The 21,619-nt window shown below is 34.8% G+C and overlaps 1 protein-coding gene across 1 annotated transcript in view; it reads left to right on the plus strand.

Annotated features, from left to right (window-relative positions):
- The window catches only part of FAT4 (FAT atypical cadherin 4), a 197,104-nt gene that overhangs the window by 143,605 nt on the left and 31,880 nt on the right, over window positions 1-21,619 (plus strand). Inside the window, 2 exon segments of the mRNA XM_017887855.1 lie at window positions 4,008-4,258; window positions 6,164-10,513. Of these exon segments, the coding sequence (XP_017743344.1) occupies window positions 4,008-4,258; window positions 6,164-10,513 (4,601 nt within the window).

The following is a 21,619-nucleotide window of genomic DNA, read 5'->3' on the forward strand; positions in this document are numbered from 1 at the left end:
ATTTTGATTGCACTGTGGTCTGAGAGACAGTTTGTTATAATTTCTGTTCTTTTACATTTGCTGAGGAGTGCTTTACTTCCAATTATGTGGTCAATTTTGGAATAAGTGCGATGTGGTGCTGAGAAGAATGTATATTCTGTTGATTTGGGGTGGAGAGTTCTGTAGATGTCTGTTAGGTCCACTTGGTGCAGAGTTGAGTTCAATTCCTGGATATCCTTGTTAACTTTCTGTCTCGTTGATCTGTCTAATGTTGACAGTGGGGTGTTAAAGTCTCCCATTATTATTGTGTAGGAATCTAAATCTCTTTGTAAGTCTCTAATGACTTGCTTTATGAATCTGGGTGCTCCTGTATTGGGTGCATATATATTTAGGATAGTTAACTCTTCCTGTTGAATTGATCCCTTTACCATTATGTAATGACCTTCTTTGTCTCTTTTGATCTTTGTTGGTTTAAAGTCTCTTTGATCAGATACTAGGATTGCAACCCCTGCCTTTTTTTTTTTTTTTTTTTCCATTTTCTTGTTAGATCTTCTTCCATCCCTTTATTTTGAGCCTATGTGTGTCTCTGCATTTGAGATGGGTCTCCTGAATACAGCAAACTGATGAGTCTTGACTCTTTATCCAATTTTCCAGTCTGTGTCTTTTAATTGGACCAGTTAGCCCATTTACATTTAAGGTTAATATTCTTATGCGTGAACTTGATCCTGTCATTATGATGTTAGCTGGTTATTTTGCTTGTTAGTTGATGCAGTTTCTTCCTAGCATCTGTCTCTTAACTGTTACTAAAGATCATGTTCTCCCAGTAGACAGTATAATGCCTATAACCCTAGTAGAGCTCAGGAAGAGGCAAAGAAGTTCAAAAAAATCAAATGGGGATATTTTAACTTTACAAAAGCTATAGTTGATTTAGGGTTCAGATCACAGTGGTCTCTGTTTATTCAAATAATTTAAAATATTAATGTATTCTCAAATTAGAAAATAAATTAACATGTTTATTGATTTTCATTGAACTAAATGTGAACAAATTCTATTTGACACAACTTGACTGAGAGTCCATGTTGGCCTTAGCAATTGGTACATTTCTCATCTTCACTACATTCCCTCAGTTGAGTTTTACCTTCCTTCTACTGCGGTATAATGGAAAAAGTGCATGTTGAAGTCTTAAAGACAGAAATTCAAATTCTAGATCTGCTATTTATGGATTGTATGTTTCTTTGTGCAACTACCTTATTCTCTGTTAGATTCAGATTCCTTGTCCCTAAACAGTCAAAACTAAGAATAAACTGTAAGGATTGTTTTGGGATTTAAATAAGAGCATATATAAATTACCACATAGTGTGCTTGATATGCACTAAGAAATCAGTAAGTTCCTGGAAATATTTAAATAACAGCATAATTGTCTAACTGTTAAGAAGATACCACAAGACACAATCTAATAAAGATTTTAACTTTACAAAAATTAATGCAGGCCAGAAAAGCAATAGAGGTCATCAGAGGGGATGAGAATAGAACCAAACCTCAAGTAAGAGATGTGGCAAAAATCTAGACATATTATCTTAACTGTCAATCTAGGTACAGAGCTTCTTGTGTTTCTTGGGTTTTATAAGGACTTTGAAGTATAAATTTGCATCCGACTGGTGTTATATAGAACATCTCATATTTAAAATATACTTTTATATGCTTTAGAATCTAGTGAAGTCTAGAAAAAATTAATTAGATATTAATGACAATTTACTCATTCATTGTAAAAAAGTACTAAATATATTACCTACTTTAAAATAGACAATCATACGGGCAATAGCATGTTCAATAGCATAAAATAGGAAAATCAGAATTCATAACATAGGTTTCTTTGTCTGTGTTCTGCTGCTATAGTCACAGACTGGGTAATTTATAAAGAATAGAAGTTTATTTGACTCACATTTCTGGAGGCTGGGAAGTCTAAGGGCATGGGGCCTGCATTTGGTGAGTGCTTCCTGTCTGTTATTTCATGGCAGAAGGGCAGAAGGCATCACATGATGAGCAATCATGTGAGACAGAAAGAGGAAATAAAGCTGAACTCATTCTTTTATCAGAAGCCCATTCCCTCAACAACTAAATCTCACTTCGGTGATAATGGCATTAATTCACTCATAATGATGGAACCCTGATGGTGTAATCACCTCTTAAAGGCCCTACTTCTTAACAGTGTTACAATTCTGTTACAATGACTAATTTCAAGGTGAGTTTTGAAGGGAACATTTAAATCATAGCAAGTCATTTTGAATGAATCATTTAGTGAAACTGTACTAAAGGCCACACCATTTGCCTGTCAATGCATTATGTTTAATAATACACAATAGTCTTGACATATATAAAAAATCCAGATGAAAATTTACTTTTTTTATCAATCTCATTTTATTTGTATATGTGAATATTTATAGGAATAAATATTTGATTGAACCTTGATCCTTGCCATTATAAAACTAAAAAAGTTTATGGCAGTATGGCTTACTCTTTTTTTCCTATTAAATTATTTGATTACTTCTACATCCACTGATAGCAACAAGGTTCCAAAAATAAGATTACACAATTCTCAAATTCGGTTTTCTACACTTCGTAAAATGATAAGGTCTTTTGATTATTTTTTGAGTCCTGAATTTTCAAGTTTTTAGAATTCATGTTTAAAACTTGATATTTATATTCTGATAAAGAGGATAGATATTATCTACTGTAAAGGGCAATAATTATACTTAATAGTCACTTCTGGTCCAATAACTATAGTTAATGCTATTTTCACATATGCCTGATTTTGTCATGTGATTTGCCAAACGTATTAAAAATCTGAGTGATGCAAAGTACTTTATCAATACTGAAGCCATTTCTCAACCAAACTACTTCTCTATTCTTTCCCTGTTTTGCTATCATTTTATAAGACTTCTAATATTTTTAAATATAAGTTCCTCAACAGTTGATTATTTCAGTAAAGTGGGATAAAAAGTGCTGAAATATTTGTTTTAAACTGTGAGCATAATAGGAGGATTGAACATATTACTGGCTGCAATATAGACTTTTTTCCCCTGCAGTTTATATTAGGTATATGCTGTTGCTATGTTTATATAGACACAAAGCAAACTGTAGAAACATGCAGCCAACTCCAACAAGGGTATTTCTTTGTTGGTATAAAAGAAGAAAACTTTTAAAGATATCTATTTCCATGCTATTGTTCAACTTTAAAAATTATGGATCATAGCCAATTTCTGAACCTTGAAGCTTAGCTACTTCTTTCCTGGCTGATTTCTGGAACCCCACCTTATACACAAAATCAGGAGTATATGCAGACAACTTTACTCTTCAGAAAGGAGAGGGAAGCTTTTCTCAGTGGAAACTCCTGCCTGTTAACCTATCTGGTTAGCATCAAAACATCCATGAAGATGTCATACCTCTCCTGACAAGAAAGCAACAAAACCATATGAGGAATGACAAAGACAGAATGAATCACTAGAAAGGTCTTTGTATAAATAATCAGTCCTTGCATTGTTCTGAGAAGCAGATACATGTCAAATACAGGTTTTGCCTTAAAAGAATACAATTTTCAACTGATCTTCTCTGGTTTATTATGGTATACAGCAGAAAAATAATTTTTAGTTTCATTTAAAAGATATTCATTTGTAATGCTGGCCACTAACCACAATATTAAAGCAAGTCCCCTGATTTATGCTTTTTGGCTCATTTATTTAAAGCCTTATGGGTTTGTTCGGTGGCCTTGCACAATTTAAGAGTCCTACAAACCTTCTGAAGACTTCCTTGACATCACTGGACATCTCACAATAAAGATTGTCAATGTGATGTTCACAGGAAATTTGAAATATTTATTAGCTAGATCTAGTTATATTCTTTCCAACATTGTTGTATGATCTTTCTTGTAATGTTTTCTTGCATTTCTACCTCAGTTTTTTAATTATAGTAAATAGAAGTTACAATATTAAAACTATATGACCTATCCCTATTTCTGCTTTCTTCTTTAGTTATAGGATCATCGGTGGAAACTCTCAGTTCACGATCAACCCATCCACAGGACAAATCATCACAAGTGCATTGTTAGATAGGGAAACAAAAGATAATTATACTTTGGTGGTAGTCTGCAGTGATGCGGGACACCCAGAGCCTCTTTCCAGTTCCACCAGTGTGCTTGTCACTGTGACTGATGTCAATGACAATCCACCAAGATTTCAGCATCACCCATATGTCACTCACATCCCATCTCCTACTCTTCCAGGTAATCAACCAAACTCTGAGGCCACATGGATATAAGCAAACTATGTATCAGACATTTCTATAAAAATAGTTATGGTATTTTACATACATATTTCTGATATAGGCTAATTTTGCAAATCCTCTAAAATTCAGGTTTTGTCTAGTGGAAATGAAAAAAATGCTTGAAACTTGAAAATTAACCCTTTCTTGCCAGACTAATTGTGTATAAAGTTTTATAGTTGTTATATATTACTATTTCTTAATATTACTTGAATATTAGAAATAATTAACATATATATTACATCATAGTTAATGATATTTATGGCTCGAGGAAAAATTATGTGCAAGTTTCCTAAGAGGAGGGGCATTGTCTCCATTTTGCATGCCATACCCCACTACCTGAAACGTGATCTGGGAGATAATAGGCATTCAAATATAGTTGTCAGTGGAAAATGAATATTTTACTTCAGTTTTTCATAGATGCCTTTTCAAAAAGTTTAATAAATTGATACTTCTTGTTAATATTTATTTTATCCCAGGTTCTACAAATGAAAATTGTTCTGTTAGTAAGTTTATGGATCCATTTATGAATCATTTTCATATTGACAATATGCTTTTATCTTTCCGTATCTCTTTAAATTTAGTTTGGCATTTGCTAAGAAAGGCATACTCTCTTAAGTACTGCACAAATCTGCCATTTTTAATTTTTAAAATGAGTGTTCAAAGAGGAAAATATAGAAATATAGCTGCTCATTGTTGATTTAATCTTCCTTGCTTGGAAATATTTGATTAGAAAAAAATTAACAGGTGAGTAAACAGATCCTCCTTTAGTATCTTTGATCTTCTATAATCTGAAAATGATACCAATCTAAAATATAAGATTCATAAATGTATGTGCCAACTTTCTATCAAAAGGAAATGTCAATATCGAAGTGACAAATACCTGCTAAAGGTCTTCAGATGAAGTGATGTTGGCAGGCATGGTTCTAATTACATCCAATGTGTGGTGGTGCAAGATAGAATTTCCTATGTAAAATGAGGTATGCTTAAGCATCTTTTCCTCATTAAACTTATTATAATTAATCAGAATCACTGGCCTTTTTAAAATAAAGGATATTTTACTTTTGTTACCGTTTCTTCTGTAGGGGTGAGAGTCACGTTTGGGAATGGTTTCTGAATGAGTAGATTGAAAATATGTCCTTATGGCAGCTTTTCTGCATATTTTTACTACAATCTGTTTCATTGGCACTCAGTGTAAGCACTAACTTTTGGAGTCCAAAATGAGTCCATTATCCCTCAATTCTTATTTCTTACTACTTTACAATTATTTTAATTGGCTTATATATATATATATATATATATCTGTGTATGTATATACACACACATACACATACATACTTTTTCTTCGTCTGTTAATAGTTCACATATAAAGGAATTTTGTCATAAAACAGTGGGGATAAGGAATCAATGGTAATGAACATACGATTTTTGTTGACACAATTACATATAAAGTGATTGGAAGATATTTTAAGACATACTAGGGCAATGGTATCTTTGCATTGGGTAGAGGCATAGTGCTTTGCAGAGCTCGCATATTATGTTTCTTGGAATGTTGTTTTATGTGCAGATTTTTCTCCTAGAAACTATGATTTTTGCATGATTAACAAGTTATTTTCCCTATGCTTCTCTCAAAAGCATACTGAAAAGTATTAAATCCAACAGACTGTAAATTTTAGTTAGAAAATGGCAGGTTAGTCTCTGAAGACAATCATAAAGCAGATTTGACTTGTGAACTTCTGAGAAAATATAGGAGATACTGTTCTCCCCAGTAATCATGAGAAAATAAGGTCACATCAAGCAGCAATCTGCTACCAAATATTTTATTTAAATTCCACATGATTATAACTGCACACTCTCTCTTTTATAGGTTCCTTTGTCTTTGCGGTTACAGTCACAGATGCTGATATTGGACCAAATTCTGAACTGCATTATTCTCTTTCGGGTAGAAATTCTGAAAAATTTCACATTGACCCACTGAGGGGAGCCATTATGGCCGCCGGACCACTAAATGGAGCTTCAGAAGTGACATTTTCTGTGCATGTAAAAGATGGTGGCTCATTTCCAAAGACAGATTCTACAACAGTGACTGTTAGATTCGTGAATAAGGCAGATTTCCCTAAAGTCAGAGCCAAAGAACAGACATTCATGTTTCCTGAAAACCAACCAGTCAGCTCTCTTGTCACCACCATCACAGGATCCTCTTTGAGAGGAGAACCTATGTCATATTATATTGCAAGTGGGAATCTTGGCAATACTTTCCAGATTGATCAATTAACAGGGCAGGTGTCTATTAGTCAACCGCTGGATTTTGAAAAGATACAAAAATATGTGGTGTGGATAGAGGCCAGAGACGGTGGTTTCCCTCCTTTCTCCTCTTATGAGAAACTCGATATAACAGTATTAGATGTCAATGATAATGCCCCAATTTTTAAGGAAGACCCATTTGTATCTGAAATATTGGAAAACCTTTCCCCTCGAAAAATACTTACTGTTTCAGCAGTGGACAAGGACAGTGGACCCAATGGACAGTTAGATTATGAAATTGTTAATGGCAACATGGAAAATAGTTTCAGTATCAATCATGCTACTGGTGAAATTAGAAGCGTTAGACCTTTGGACAGGGAAAAAGTATCTCATTATGTTCTAACCATAAAATCTTCAGACAAAGGGTCCCCTTCTCAGAGTACTTCAGTAAAAGTCATGATTAACATTTTAGATGAAAATGATAATGCCCCTAGGTTTTCTCAGATATTTAGTGCCCATGTTCCTGAAAATTCCCCCTTAGGATACACAGTTACTCGTGTCACAACTTCTGATGAAGACATTGGGATTAATGCAATTAGTAGATATTCTATAATGGACACAAGTCTTCCATTTGCAATTAATCCCAGCACAGGGGATATTGTCATAAGCAGACCTTTAAATAGGGAAGATACAGACCGTTACAGAATTCGAGTTTCTGCACATGATTCTGGGTGGACTGTAAGTACAGACGTCACAATATTTGTGACAGACGTCAATGACAATGCTCCAAGGTTTAGCAGACCTTCCTATTATTTAGATTGCCCTGAACTTAATGAGATTGGTTCCAAAGTAACTCAGGTATTTGCCACAGATCCTGATGAGGGATCAAACGGACAAGTGTTTTACTTTATAAAATCTCAATCAGAATATTTCAGGATTAATGCCACCACTGGAGAGATTTTCAATAAACAGATCTTAAAATATCAAAATGTCACTGGCTTCAGTAATGTGAATATCAACAGGCATAGTTTTATAGTGACATCTTCAGATCGAGGTAATCCTTCCTTAATTAGTGAGACAACAGTTACCATCAACATAGTGGACAGTAACGACAATGCACCTCAATTTCTTAAAAGTAAATATTTCACTCCAGTCACCAAAAATGTTAAGGTTGGTACGAAGTTAATCAAAGTTACAGCAATTGATGACAAAGATTTTGGACTGAATTCAGAAGTGGAGTATTTCATTTCTAATGATAACCATTTAGGAAAATTTAAGTTGGACAATGATACGGGGTGGATTTCAGTAGCATCCTCCCTGATTTCTGACTTGAACCAAAACTTTTATATCACGGTCACTGCAAAGGATAAGGGAAACCCTCCACTTTCTTCCCAAGCAACTGTTGAAATAACTGTCACTGAGGAAAACTACCATACGCCTGAATTCTCTCAAAGCCACATGAGTGCAACTATCCCTGAGAGCCATAGCGTTGGGTCCATTGTCAGAACTGTTTCTGCAAGAGACAGAGACGCAGCGATGAATGGCTTGATAAAGTACAGCATTTCTTCAGGAAATGAAGAAGGCATTTTTGCAATCAATTCTTCTACAGGTATATTAACACTAGCCAAAGCTCTTGATTATGAGCTATGCCAGAAACATGAAATGACAATTAGTGCTATAGATGGAGGATGGGTTGCAAGAACTGGTTACTGCAGTGTGACCATAAATGTGATTGACGTGAATGATAATTCTCCAGTATTCCTCTCTGATGACTATTTCCCTACTGTTTTGGAAAATGCCCCAAGTGGAACAACAGTTATCCACCTAAATGCAACAGATGCTGACTCTGGAACAAATGCTGTGATTGCGTATACTGTACAGTCATCTGACAGTGACCTCTTTGTCATTGACCCTAACACAGGAGTCATAACCACTCAAGGCTTCTTGGATTTTGAAACCAAGCAGAGCTACCATCTTACTGTGAAAGCCTTCAATGTCCCCGATGAGGAAAGGTGTAGCTTTGCCACTGTTAATGTACAATTAAAAGGGACAAATGAATATGTGCCCCGTTTTGTTTCCAAACTTTACTATTTTGAAATCTCAGAAGCAGCTCCTAAAGGTACTATTGTTGGAGAAGTGTTTGCTAGCGACCGTGATTTGGGCACTGATGGGGAGGTACATTATTTGATTTTTGGCAATAGTCGAAAGAAGGGTTTCCAGATTAATAAGAAGACTGGACAGATTTATGTTTCTGGAATTCTTGATCGAGAAAAAGAAGAAAGGGTGTCTTTGAAGGTATTGGCCAAGAACTTTGGCAGCATTAGAGGTGCAGATATAGATGAGGTCACTGTAAATGTCACCGTGCTTGATGCAAATGACCCACCTGTTTTTACTCTAAACATCTACAGTGTGCAGATCAGTGAAGGGGTCCCAATAGGAACTCATGTGACCTTTGTCAGTGCCTTTGACTCAGACTCCATCCCCAGCTGGAGCAGGTTTTCTTACTTCATCGGATCAGGGAATGAAAATGGTGCCTTTTCTATTAATCCACAGACAGGACAGATCACCGTTACTGCAGAATTAGATCGAGAAACCCTTCCCATCTATAACCTCTCAGTTTTGGCTGTTGATTCAGGGACCCCCTCAGCTACAGGTAGTGCCTCTTTATTAGTCACCCTGGAAGATATAAATGATAACGGGCCCATACTGACTGTGAGTGAAGGAGAAGTCATGGAAAACAAACGGCCGGGCACTTTGGTGATGACCCTTCAGTCCACTGACCCTGATCTCCCTCCAAATCAAGGTCCCTTTACTTATTACTTGCTGAGCACAGGTCCTTCCACCAATTATTTCAGTCTGAGCACTGTTGGAGTTCTGAGCACAACCAGAGAGATTGACAGAGAGCAGATTGCAGACTTCTATCTGTCTGTAGTTACCAAGGATTCTGGTGTTCCTCAAATGTCTTCCACAGGAACCGTGCATATCACAGTTATAGACCAAAATGACAATCCTTCACAGTCTCGGACGGTGGAGATATTTGTTAATTATTATGGCAACTTGTTTCCTGGTGGGATTTTAGGCTCTGTGAAGCCACAGGATCCAGATGTGTTAGACAGCTTCCACTGCTCCCTTACTTCAGGAGTTACCAGCCTCTTCAGTATTCCAGGGGGTACTTGTGATCTGAATTCCCAGCCAAGGTCCACAGATGGTACGTTTGATCTGACCGTCCTTAGCAATGATGGAGTTCACAGCACAGTCACGAGCAACATCAGAGTTTTCTTTGCTGGATTTTCCAATGCCACAGTGGATAATAGCATCTTACTTCGTCTCAGCATACCAACCGTAAAGGACTTCTTGACCAACCACTACCTTCATTTTTTACGCATTGCCAGCTCACAGCTGACGGGCTTAGGGACTGCTGTGCAACTGTACAGTGCATATGAAGAGAACAATAGAACGTTTCTTTTGGCAGCTGTGAAGCGAAATCATAATCAGTATGTGAATCCCAGTGGCGTAGCAACCTTCTTTGAAAGCATCAAAGAGATCCTATTCCGGCAGAGTGGAGTAAAGGTGGAATCTGTGGATCATGACTCCTGTGTGCATGGCCCATGCCAGAATGGAGGGAGCTGTCTAAGAAGATTGGCTGTGAGCTCTGTATTAAAAAGCCGTGAGAGTCTTCCAGTCATCATCATGGCAAATGAACCTCTGCAGCCTTTCTTATGCAAGTGTCTGCCAGGATATGCGGGAAGCTGGTGTGAAATAGATATAGATGAATGTCTTCCATCACCTTGCCACAATGGTGGAACCTGTCACAATTTAGTGGGAGGATTTTCATGCAGCTGCCCAGATGGCTTTACTGGTAGGGCCTGTGAGAGAGATATCAATGAGTGCCTGCAGAGTCCTTGCAAGAATGGTGCTGTCTGCCAGAATTTTCCAGGAAGCTTCAACTGTGTTTGCAAAACTGGATACACAGGTATGACAATGTTTGTACTTTTCTCACTAAGACTTTAGCCATGTCAAGTATAATAGAAAGGAAATAATTTTATCATTTTCCAATGATTTCCATATAAATGAGCATAATTGTAACAAATGTTTTTAAACATTTACTGTTGGTCAAATACTGTTCTAAGCACTTTTTATGTATTTATTTTGTTTACTTCCTACAAGAAAACTTATGAGGTAGGAATATTTTCCAGTTTCTATAGGCAAGGAAGTTGAATTAGAGAGTAAGTAATTAAGTTTTCTCAAGTGATTCAATTACTTTGCTGTAACGTCACTATTCAAGTCTATACAGTTAAATCCAGAGCTTAAGCGCTTAGTCTCATAGAGTCTCTTACAGGAGCAAAAAAGAGAATAATATCTTCTCAAAAGAGTATTCTAGATATTAAAGGATATAATATATACAAAGCCTAAGATTTGGACCATTTTATGTGTTAAATAATTGTTAACAGTGATTATTGTTGATTCTTTATCATCATCCTTTTTATGATATTTTAAAATTATAGTCATCATTATTATTGAAATGTGATCCACATCACGAGAAGAGCAAGAATCACGTTTTCAGATTTAGATTACAATGGTGTGTTATGGGGCCAGGCAAGGTGACTCATGCCTGTAATCCCAGCACTTTAGGAGGCCAAGGTGGGCGGATCACGAGGTCGAGAGATCGAGACCATCCTGGCCAACATGTGAAACCCCATCTCTACTAAAAATACAAAAAATAGCTGAGTATGGTGGTGTGCGCCTGTAGACCCAGCTACTCAGGAGGCTGAGGCAGAAGAATCACTTAAGCCCAGGAGGCGGAGATTGCAGGGAGCTGAGATCACGCCACTGCACTCCAGTCTGGCAACAGAGCAACACTCCGTCTAAAAAAAACAACAGCAACAACAACAAAAACTGATGTATTTCTAATGGTTGGGTAGAAAACACAATAGGCTTATTTCTCAAGAAAGCTAGAACACAACTGAGCCACAGCTTATCTTGACAGACTAGAAAGCAGCATTAAACATATAGCAGAAAAATTTTTGAACTAGTCTTTGGCACCCTAGTGGGATATGATGTCCATATATACGTATATCCCTACCTATTTATACTCCATCTCCATATCATTATTATCTATCAACCTATCTATTAGTTGATCAGTGGTTGATGTTCCTTCAAATGTGAGTAAATGTTATGCTATTGATAAATTTGAGGAGAGCAAAATTCTACCTTATAACTTGCACACTCTACATTTGTAAAGCATGCAGATTACATTGAGTTGCTCTGCAGCAGTATTTATACACATAATTTACAGTACTAGTAGTTTAGGTAGAATCAAGATAGATTGCTTTAGCTTTTGTAGATGTATTATAGAATAATATTTTAAGCAAATGCATTTGTATATTATATTTTTAAAAGTGCCCATTATGTGTATACTGATGGTTTTATATTTGGAGAACTGAATCACTTGAGGAAAACATAGAACAAGTTTGAAAATGTTGAAACAGAACATGCAGTCTTTGCCTTCTAATGAAATGACTTCAAAATGTAAATGAAGAAAAAGCAGCAGAAAGCATGTGTAATAGAAAAAGCAATAGATTTCATAGAATCTTATTTAGCTATAGCTTTTGGGAAGTCACCTACCCTTAACTGATTCTTCATTTCTCTATCTGTAAAATGGTAATAATCATAATTACTTATCTTTTAGGGTTTTTGTAATGAGTAAATACAATGTTTGTAAAACACCTAGTACAGGCCAGGTGCAGTGGCTTACGCCTGTAATCTCAGGACTTTGGGAGGCGGAGGTGAATGGATCACCTGAAATCAGGAGTTAGAGACCAGCTTGTCCAACATGGAGAAACCCATCTCTACTAAAAACACAAAAATTAGCTGAGCATGGTGGTGGACGCCTGTAATCTCAGCCACTCGGGAAGCTGAGGCAGGAGAATTGCTGGAACCCGGGAGGTGGAAGTTGCAGTAAGCTGAGGTTGCGCCATTGTACTCCAGCCCAGGCTGACAACAGCGAGACTCCGTCTCAAAACAAACGAAACCCACGTGGTACACTGTGCAGTATTCAGTAATTGCGGTCTAATTAGCAGTATTAATAATAGTATTAGTATAGTGGTAGTAATAGAGGAGTACCACAGAATTTTTAAAAAGACATGAAACCTGTGTAGCAGAAGTTAACTGTGAGTCTTATGAGAGTTATATCCTAAGATCATGAATAATAGAGCTATATACATGTTGAGGTCAGGATTTCTAGAACACTTCCCTCACTCTTTCTTACCCATCCCCAAAATTACTTTATTGGCTGGTAATTCAACAATGAGAGTTTTTATGTCCTATATTAGTGTAATGCATTTATTCACATTTAGGTTTAGAGTGAGTTTACATTTAGTCCTAGAATGAAGAAAGTGCAAATTTATTAGGTATCCATAAGAAACATGGAAAGTACTACTGCTGTGAACAAAGGCACCATTTAGCTGATTTTAGCATAAATGATGGGTACATTACTTCTCTCTGGTTTGTTTATTTCTTTGTTTCATTTCATTTAAATATACATAGCATACTTTTCTAAACATGATAGTTGAAACTTTTAAAAATGCATTTCTTTCATCATAAAATGTTAATAACATTTATCAAGTAGTTATGTAAAGCACTTTTAAAGCTCCTTGCATTATAGACATTATTGCATTTAGTTCTCACAACTCTGTAAGATGGATATTACTGTTATTATTCTAATTTTGAAGACCAAAAAATTAAGTCTTTGAGTCATTAAAAGAGACTAGACAACTTGCTTCCAGCCGTGGCACAGAAAGTGTTCTAACTAGTTTTTTACTAGAAACTTGACTCCAGAGCCTCTGCTCTTTATATGCATGTCACACACATTGCACTTTGATTTGCCCTTGCTGTAGAGTGTTATGGTGAGTTCTATGGTGATATTATTTAAGAATGTTTTGTCCATTTTTCTTTTAATACTTAATCCTTACAGAAAGCCAATAAGACAGTATATTGTCTGAGACTGATCAGAAATTGAAACTACCCTCAGACTTTGAGGCAGGAAAGTATTTGCTACAAGGAAACATCTTACAAAATCTTCAACCTGGCTAAGAATACAGGTCAGGAACATTCACCAATGGGAGCAGCACTAAAGATATGACAGGCATTGCAAGACACCACTGCTGATCCTCTTGCCCACCTGCAGTGCTGCACCAAGTGACCTGAGGAGAATGGTTCCTGCTTTGCTTTCACCATTCAGATATCACCCCAGTCTTTTTTGCTGGCAGAATATAAACCTGAACCCTGCTGAAAGGGAGTCTGGAAAAGGTAGTTTTCAGACTTCCAGCCCTTGCAATATGGAGAGATGGGAACGATGCTGAATATCAGCAGCTGATAGGTGGCTTAGGAAGGTGTTATTATTATGCCTACTTTACATTATAGGAAATTGAGCCTACAATCTGGGGACTCCAGGGCCAGGGCTGCCAAAGTCTGTATCATAAACTCTTTCTAGGGAAGGTTGTTTGAAGTTATATATTAACGTTACATACTTCTCCTCAGAGTTCACTTCAGTCTCTATTTGCATAGTAGGAGATAATCCAACTGATCAGGAATGATATAAACAAACATAAAATTGAATGATTAAGATGAATCTTACATTTTTTTAAATCAAGTTTCAAATTCTGGATGAACTAATTATCCAGTAAAACTGGCAGATAATTAATGTCTGAGAGTTTTATTTCCTTTTTATATTTTTCAGGAAACAGTATGAAAAAAACATAGTGAGTGGCAAATGTTAATCCACACTTTAAATTAGAAATGTATTGCTTAAATTTCTATAGTTTGTTAATTTTTTTTGTGGAGATAATCTCTGAAGGATCGTTCTGAGTTATTCTTTTTACCTCGTCTCTGCCAGAGAGCCTGGCTCAGGAAGACAGAGCTAATATACCAAAACATCTTAATATCTAACCTAGTCAGAGCTAATAAGCCATAAGACAAAATTTACACATAACTATATGTGTGCCTCATAGAATGATTTTTTTTTTAAAAAAATACTCATAATAGCTAGATTTTACTTCAGTTAACATGAATTAAAGTCTAGTGCCTTAGTAAAGCTTCACTTCTTCATGGTCTGTATATAACTTTTGACCATCAGAATTATTTTAAATTACTGTATTTTTTCATAGTCTATTTTTGTGAACTTTCACCTGCATTTTATCAATGAGTTTCAGAGTCTGTGGAATTACAAAACAGAGCTGCACAATTTTCTGAACTTTCTGCTTAAAATGATCCTCAGCCACTACCCATACCCAGTTTTTCTCTCTCTGTCTCTCTCTCTCTCTCACACACACACACGCACACACCCCACTGCGTATTTTATGTGGATTTAGAAATTGTGTTAAGGATTAGAAGAGTAAGTGGCATATGAGTTGATGCAAACTAAGAGACTTTAACCCCAGAATCCCCCAGGGTATGATTAAATGTTAGCTGAATGGAGATTTTAGGTAGAGAACAACTTAAAAGGATGCAAGTATGAAAATGAAAATCATGGAACAAAAAATATGAAGGGATATAGTTATTATCATACTGTCACCAGTTTATTTCTGAAATATTCTTAAAGTTTATTTTCAAGTTTGTAACCATGCACATAATAAATATAAAACAACTATATTTTTCAATGAATGAGTGATTTAGAGGGAATGAATTTGTTCATATAACATGTATTTCTGATCTATTTTCCTTAGTTACTGGAAAAGAACCAAAAGAAAATTGAAAAAATAAGTAACATATTCAGTTATAATCACTTCATATGTTTCATTATTAAGAAAATTTTCTTATAATTTTACATTAATATCACCATATGGAGCTTTAACTGTAACATAAAATATTAGAAAAGATGGATAAAGTTTATTATAGTATAGACCATGTGAAAAATTAATTTCTAAATTTTCACAAAATGTAATAATACCAAAAATTACATCAATTGTCAGTATGCCTCAGTGAATGAAAACCATTATTCCTGCCTCAGAAGTCTAGGGGTTCCTAGAGGAAAACTTTAGCCTAATAACCACACATGTAGTATTTATTTTCCTGTACAAATGAAAATGTCTTGCACTTAATAGAACACTAATTAGAAAGCACGGTAATGGTAACCACATCAACATTTGTCTCCTGCTCCCAGGTTTGTGCTGTTTGCATCACATTCCTGGCATTAAATCCTTCATGGGAATGGATGGTGTTATAAAATGCAGCATTTTCATACAGCTTATTTATAAATCTGGCCATCTTATAACATAATTAGTTCATAGTCTCTTTAACCTTTTCCATTCACTTTCACACATCTGGATGCATTTTAGGTGTAGTATTTGGAATAATGCCAGGGGTTTATTACCATATGGAGAAGTTTTCTTATGTTCTCAATTAAGTCCTGATATTTCAGGAAAGATTAGGTTTGTTTATTCATCACTTTAATGTCATTTGACAGTATAAAGAGTAACTTTTTTCAGACATACAAAGTTATATACAGACTATGCACAGTAATTTGAGAAACTTGCCAAACATTTGCTTTCATAAAGATGGAAGGAGTAACCAAAAGTGATTCTTTTAAAATTACTACGGTCGTGTATTAGTGTTATTGATGATCATGTGACCGGAAAACCATAGAATACAAAAGAAATTTAGTAAATATATGAAATTAAATTTTCTTTGAGATAAAGAAGAGTGGGTCATGTAAGAGAGAACAAAGAGTGCAATTATTTTGATTTGATTTGATTCCTGAAAGCAGAATTAGGCAGTTTATGTTAGGTGATACATTAACTTATACAAGCATTAAAAATTTATGCTTCTAAGAAGTAGCTTAAATGCTTCTTATTTCTGTAGAAAATAAACATATATTTGTAAGCTTATGAACATTATGTGTGTAATCATATGTAATCATTTGTAGTCTCATTGAGGTTGTATTTGTGCTTGTTTTACAATATACAGGTAAAAACTTTTTTTGGTTGTTGCTTTTCTTACTGGCAGTCCTTATTAAAACATGGTATTTTTGCTTTTGTTTCAATGTAAAAAAACCATAAGGCTATTGAACAGGATACTTAGATAGACTATCTTCATAGCTCCTTAACAATAATGGGAAACATTTGCATACTGTGCAAAAGACAGCTCCTTTTTGCTAAAATAATTTGGAAAATTTATAAGATAAATGTCTAGCATGAACAGCATATATTTATTATAGAATTTCTTTATTAATAACATAATCAATTTAGACCTAAAATGGACTTTTAGAGTCGCACATATTCTTCCGTCTCCTCTGTGTAGAAATACAGGCGATTTAAAAATAATATTTATGGTAGTCTAGTATGTATATATAATCTTAGATATTCAGTTAAAGGCTACATGAATCACAGAGTATCAAAAATCATCATATCTTCATGGGGTGGTCCAATTTAACAATTGAGAATAAATTTAGCTCTATTTCACATAATCCAACATTAAAATGTACTATTGGACAAGTGAAACTTGAATATACATTCTTGTTGAAAAGACCATAGGTGATTAAAATAGATTCAGTTTACGTTCAACACATCATCACATCTTCTGCCCCGAACATGAAAATAGACACAAAATTTCTCTTGTAAGTTTAGGAAAGTCTGTGGATACCATAGATTCCTATTGTGCATTTATTTTCACCTTAAACTATTCCCACTTTCCATGTGCTAAGAATTTACACTTCTTCAAGCACATCTCTTTCTAGTTATGATAAATAGTGTATGGCAACACAATTAATTGATGGATGTCAAAGCAATGAGATCAATTTATTCTTCTAAACAGCTGCTATGGCAGTAAACATATCTTAGTAGAAGGAGGCCTCTTGAGTTCAAGAGGCATAAATGCCTGTCTTTGTGCAAGTCCTATCAGCGTACTTCCAAGCCTGAAGGCGTTTGGCAAGTATTGTTAATTGACTTGCAGCATTAATTAAGTTAATGATCCAAGATTTTGTTTCACAGTGCTTCAACACATCAGATTATTGTACCAAGAGCATGTTAGAGTAATTTAAACTACTGTATTCTCTGATACTCATTATGCCATTAACACTACAATTTAAGTAGATAGACTTGCACAAAACAATTCAGAATTTTGTTGATTTCTAATTGGGTAAAACAGCATAAACTTTCCAACTTGAGAAATATGCATTTAGAAGCTTTCTTTTGATTCTAAGTAAAATTATGGCATCCTTTTCTCACACACAAGACACAGGTATTTTAAATAATAATTTAAATGTAAACATGTTTTCCTACTATGTCTTTGAATTTAAGTATCTAGTATGGCAACCTCTGAGTTCATGAATTGTAAAAAAATTTTACTCTTTAAATGGAGAACTCAAACTAAATTTTTAAATAGTAAATAATTTACATACTCTACCACCAACAAATAAGACTACTTTTTTCAAACTCAACAACAAATTTCTTTATGTAAGCACTAACAAAGTCATTTTATTCATTTTTTTTTAACTTATATTTTAGGTTCTGGGTACATGTGAAGGTTTGGTACATAGGTAAACTCACGTCACAGGGTTCGTTGTACCGATTATTTCATCAGCCAGGAATTAAGCCCAATACCAAATAGTTATCTTTTCTGTTTCTCTCCCTTCTCCCACCCTCAACCCTTAAGTAGACCCCAGTGTCTGTTATTTCCTTCTCTGTGTCCATGTGTTTTCATCATTTAGCTCCCATTTACAAGTGAGAACAGGTGGTATTTGGTTTTCTGTTCCTATGTTAGTTTGATGAGGATAATAGCCTCTAGCTCCATCCATGTTCCCACAAAAGACATGATCTTGTTCTTTTTTATGGCTGCATAGTATTCCATGGTGTGTAGGTACCATATTTTCTTTATCCAATCTGTCATTTATCAGCATTTAGGTTAATTCCTTGTCTTTGCTATTGTGAATAGTGCTGCATTGCACATTTATTTGTATGTGTCTTTATGGTAGAATGATTTATATTCCTCTGGGTATATACCCAGTAATGGGATTGCTGGGTCAAATGGTAGTTCTGCTTTTAGCTCTTGAGGAATAGCCATTATTAATTATATGCAATTATCCACTAAGAAAAGTAAAAGGAAACAACTTTATTTTAAACCGAAATAATGAATGCAAGATTGAATTTGTTTTTTCTTAACAATTTCCATTTATATTTGTGTATACTTGAAGAATCAGATTCTATTGAGAATTTAAGTTTTATAGGAATTCGTTCTCAAAACTAGTATTTTATTGGTTTGTAATATCTTCTGCCACTTTGTAATCACTGTTTGTTTTAATAAATGAATAAGTCTTATTTATGTTAGGATATATTTCCTCTCCTCACTCTGGAGGAACTGCAATAGCCTGTATTTTATATTTAAATTAAACTCAGATGTCTATGTTAAAATATTTAACAGGCCGGGCGCGGTGGCTCAAGCCTGTAATCCCAGCACTTTGGGAGGCCGAGACGGGTGGATCACGAGGTCAGGAGATCGAGACCATCCTGGTCTACACGGTGAAACCCCGTCTCTACTAAAAAATACAAAATCTAGCCGGGCGAGATGGCGGGCGCCTGTAGTCCCAGCTACTCGGGAGGCTGAGGCAGGAGAATGGCGTAAACCCGGGAGGTGGAGCTTGCAGTGAGCCGAGATCGTGCCACTGCACTCCAGCCTGGGCGATAGCGCGAGACTCCGTCTCAAAAAATAAAAAAATTAAAAAAAATATTTTATACAGTGTAAATAAGATAATTGATTCATATAAATCATACACAAAAAGAACAACACATAAATTTCATTTGTTGCTATTTAAATCAAGATTTATAAAGGTAATGTTTATAAATGAAATTCAAAAAAGATATAATAGCTTTATAGGAACAATGACTTGGGATTTATACTCATACATTTTTCTCAGAGAGCACATATGTCCAAGTATTTGAGTAAGTATACATGGCAGTGCCCTCTAAATTTGTTACATCTTATTTGTTCCTCATTTCCAGTCTTTAAGAAGTGAAGGTGGCAATTTTGTAAACCACTAACATGTTTTCATGATAAGAAGGCTATATTGAACACACTTATAAATACGTATATAAGTCTATGTATTTTGTACATGTTACTTTTAACACAACTCTGAAATAATTTTTTGGATAAAGAAAGGAATAAAAGAAAGTAAAACTGTACCTGGTCAAAAAGCACAAGTGAAAATTATGTATGCTTTTACAGTGAAAACAAAATGGAAAGAGTAGAATATTACTTTCTTGATGACAACTAATCAAAAATATGGCCAATAGTTCTTATGTATTTGCAACTGGGGAACACTGTGCTGTGAGAAAAAAAAAAAAAAAAAAATCTACATCACGAAAATGGCCGTCACATAATCAGTTGGAAAACAAAATAGAAAAGAGTTCTATGAAACAGCTACTCTCTGGTGAGAAATTCAACACTATTTAAAGTTTGCCTGCCTGTTTCTCAAATGTAGTACACCGCTACAATACTTAAAACCTGATTTCTGTGCCCATAAATTTGTAGCTTATTTATTTTCATGCCGTTGCCTTAACAATAGAAAGGTATTCTGAAATTGTTAGCTCAGTGTTTTGCCTCATAAGGAGGTTCCCAATTTATTTATAAGGGAAAAAATGTTGTGTTTATGATTCTATGATGTACAGAAATGGGCTTAGTTAGCATCATGAGATCTGACTCACACTTATAATTTCAGACCAGAATAAGTGTGGCTCCATAATCAAGCCACAAAAACAGAACCAAGTTAAACAAAATTTTGACGTGTTTTAGCAAAGTTAGTATGATGAAATGAATTATCTGTGCTCAGCAGTAGGTCTAGTTGTGCATATAGAATGCATATCATTTCCTGAGCTATCTAATAAATGCATTAGTGAAATGGGGCTGGGAAGTAGAGACTAGCTTCCAGAAACAAATGCTACAGTACTTACAATCCTACTCTCAATGAAAAGAAATTAACTAAGAATTCTGTAACATCTCACTGCATTATGAAATTTGAAAATTAGATCCTAACGAATATAGTAAATAATTATAATACTTTAAAGTTATAGTGGTATTAGAACATGCTTAGGTTTAGGTAAAAACAAATAACATAACAAAAACAAGTGGGACTTATACCCCAACTTGTATACACCACATGATCAATTACCATAGTTTTCTGAAACCTGGATATGGGAGCAGAAGGCCTGAATTGGTCTGTGTCATAGTTTTACAGTTTCACAGACAATATGTAAGCTACCAAGGGGCTTTTATTCTTCACTTTTGAAATGTAAATATTTCTTTTGTATGGATTAATACTCCCTACTGAAATGGAACCACAGTCTGAAAACACTTGTTTGTTTTCTTCACTGCCATATCCCCCTCCATTATCATGTCTGGCCCATAATAAGCACTCAGTCAATATTAGTTGATTCAATTTAACAAGATCATGTATGAGAAAAGTCTTTATAAACTGAAAAATATGCTGCTTAAGTATTACCGCTTCAGACAAAAGAAAAAGTATACATAATCTGTAGTCAAGAATAAATTTTCAAAACATTTTAAAATATGATGTGTTTTCTTATTCTGCTTTACAACAGATATGTGTAATTTAAGTGATATTTCTTGGTAGTAGGAGTGTAGTTTGATAAATAGGCTAAATTTTTATCTTTGAAATACCTAAGTCAAGAAAATCTCTGCAGTGTAAAGAATAGTATAAGTTTCAACTCTCCATCTATAAAATATAAAAAATGAAGGGACATTGACAAAGAAAATAAATTCAGTGAAAGTATTTAAATATGTTTGTCATGTCATTTCTCTGCAAACGGTATTTTCTTCCAAGATGACTATGTAAATTATTTCTTAAATATTATAATGCACATTTTACAATAGGTCAACTGAACAAGATTTTAAATTCTAAGATATTATTCTAATTTCCTATGTCAAGTAAAATATTTTTATATTTCTTTTCTCCATGATATGCCTTAGGAAAGATTTTTACATATGGTAATGCTGTAACGATGTTAATATATTTATGTATGAGATTTTAAAAAATGAATTTGATATATTTTAGGGAAAATGTGTGAATCTT

The sequence above is a fragment of the Rhinopithecus bieti genome, unplaced genomic scaffold (genome assembly GCF_001698545.2).
Source record: "Rhinopithecus bieti isolate Rb0 unplaced genomic scaffold, ASM169854v2 scaffold_15838, whole genome shotgun sequence".
NCBI lineage: Eukaryota > Metazoa > Chordata > Mammalia > Primates > Cercopithecidae > Rhinopithecus > Rhinopithecus bieti.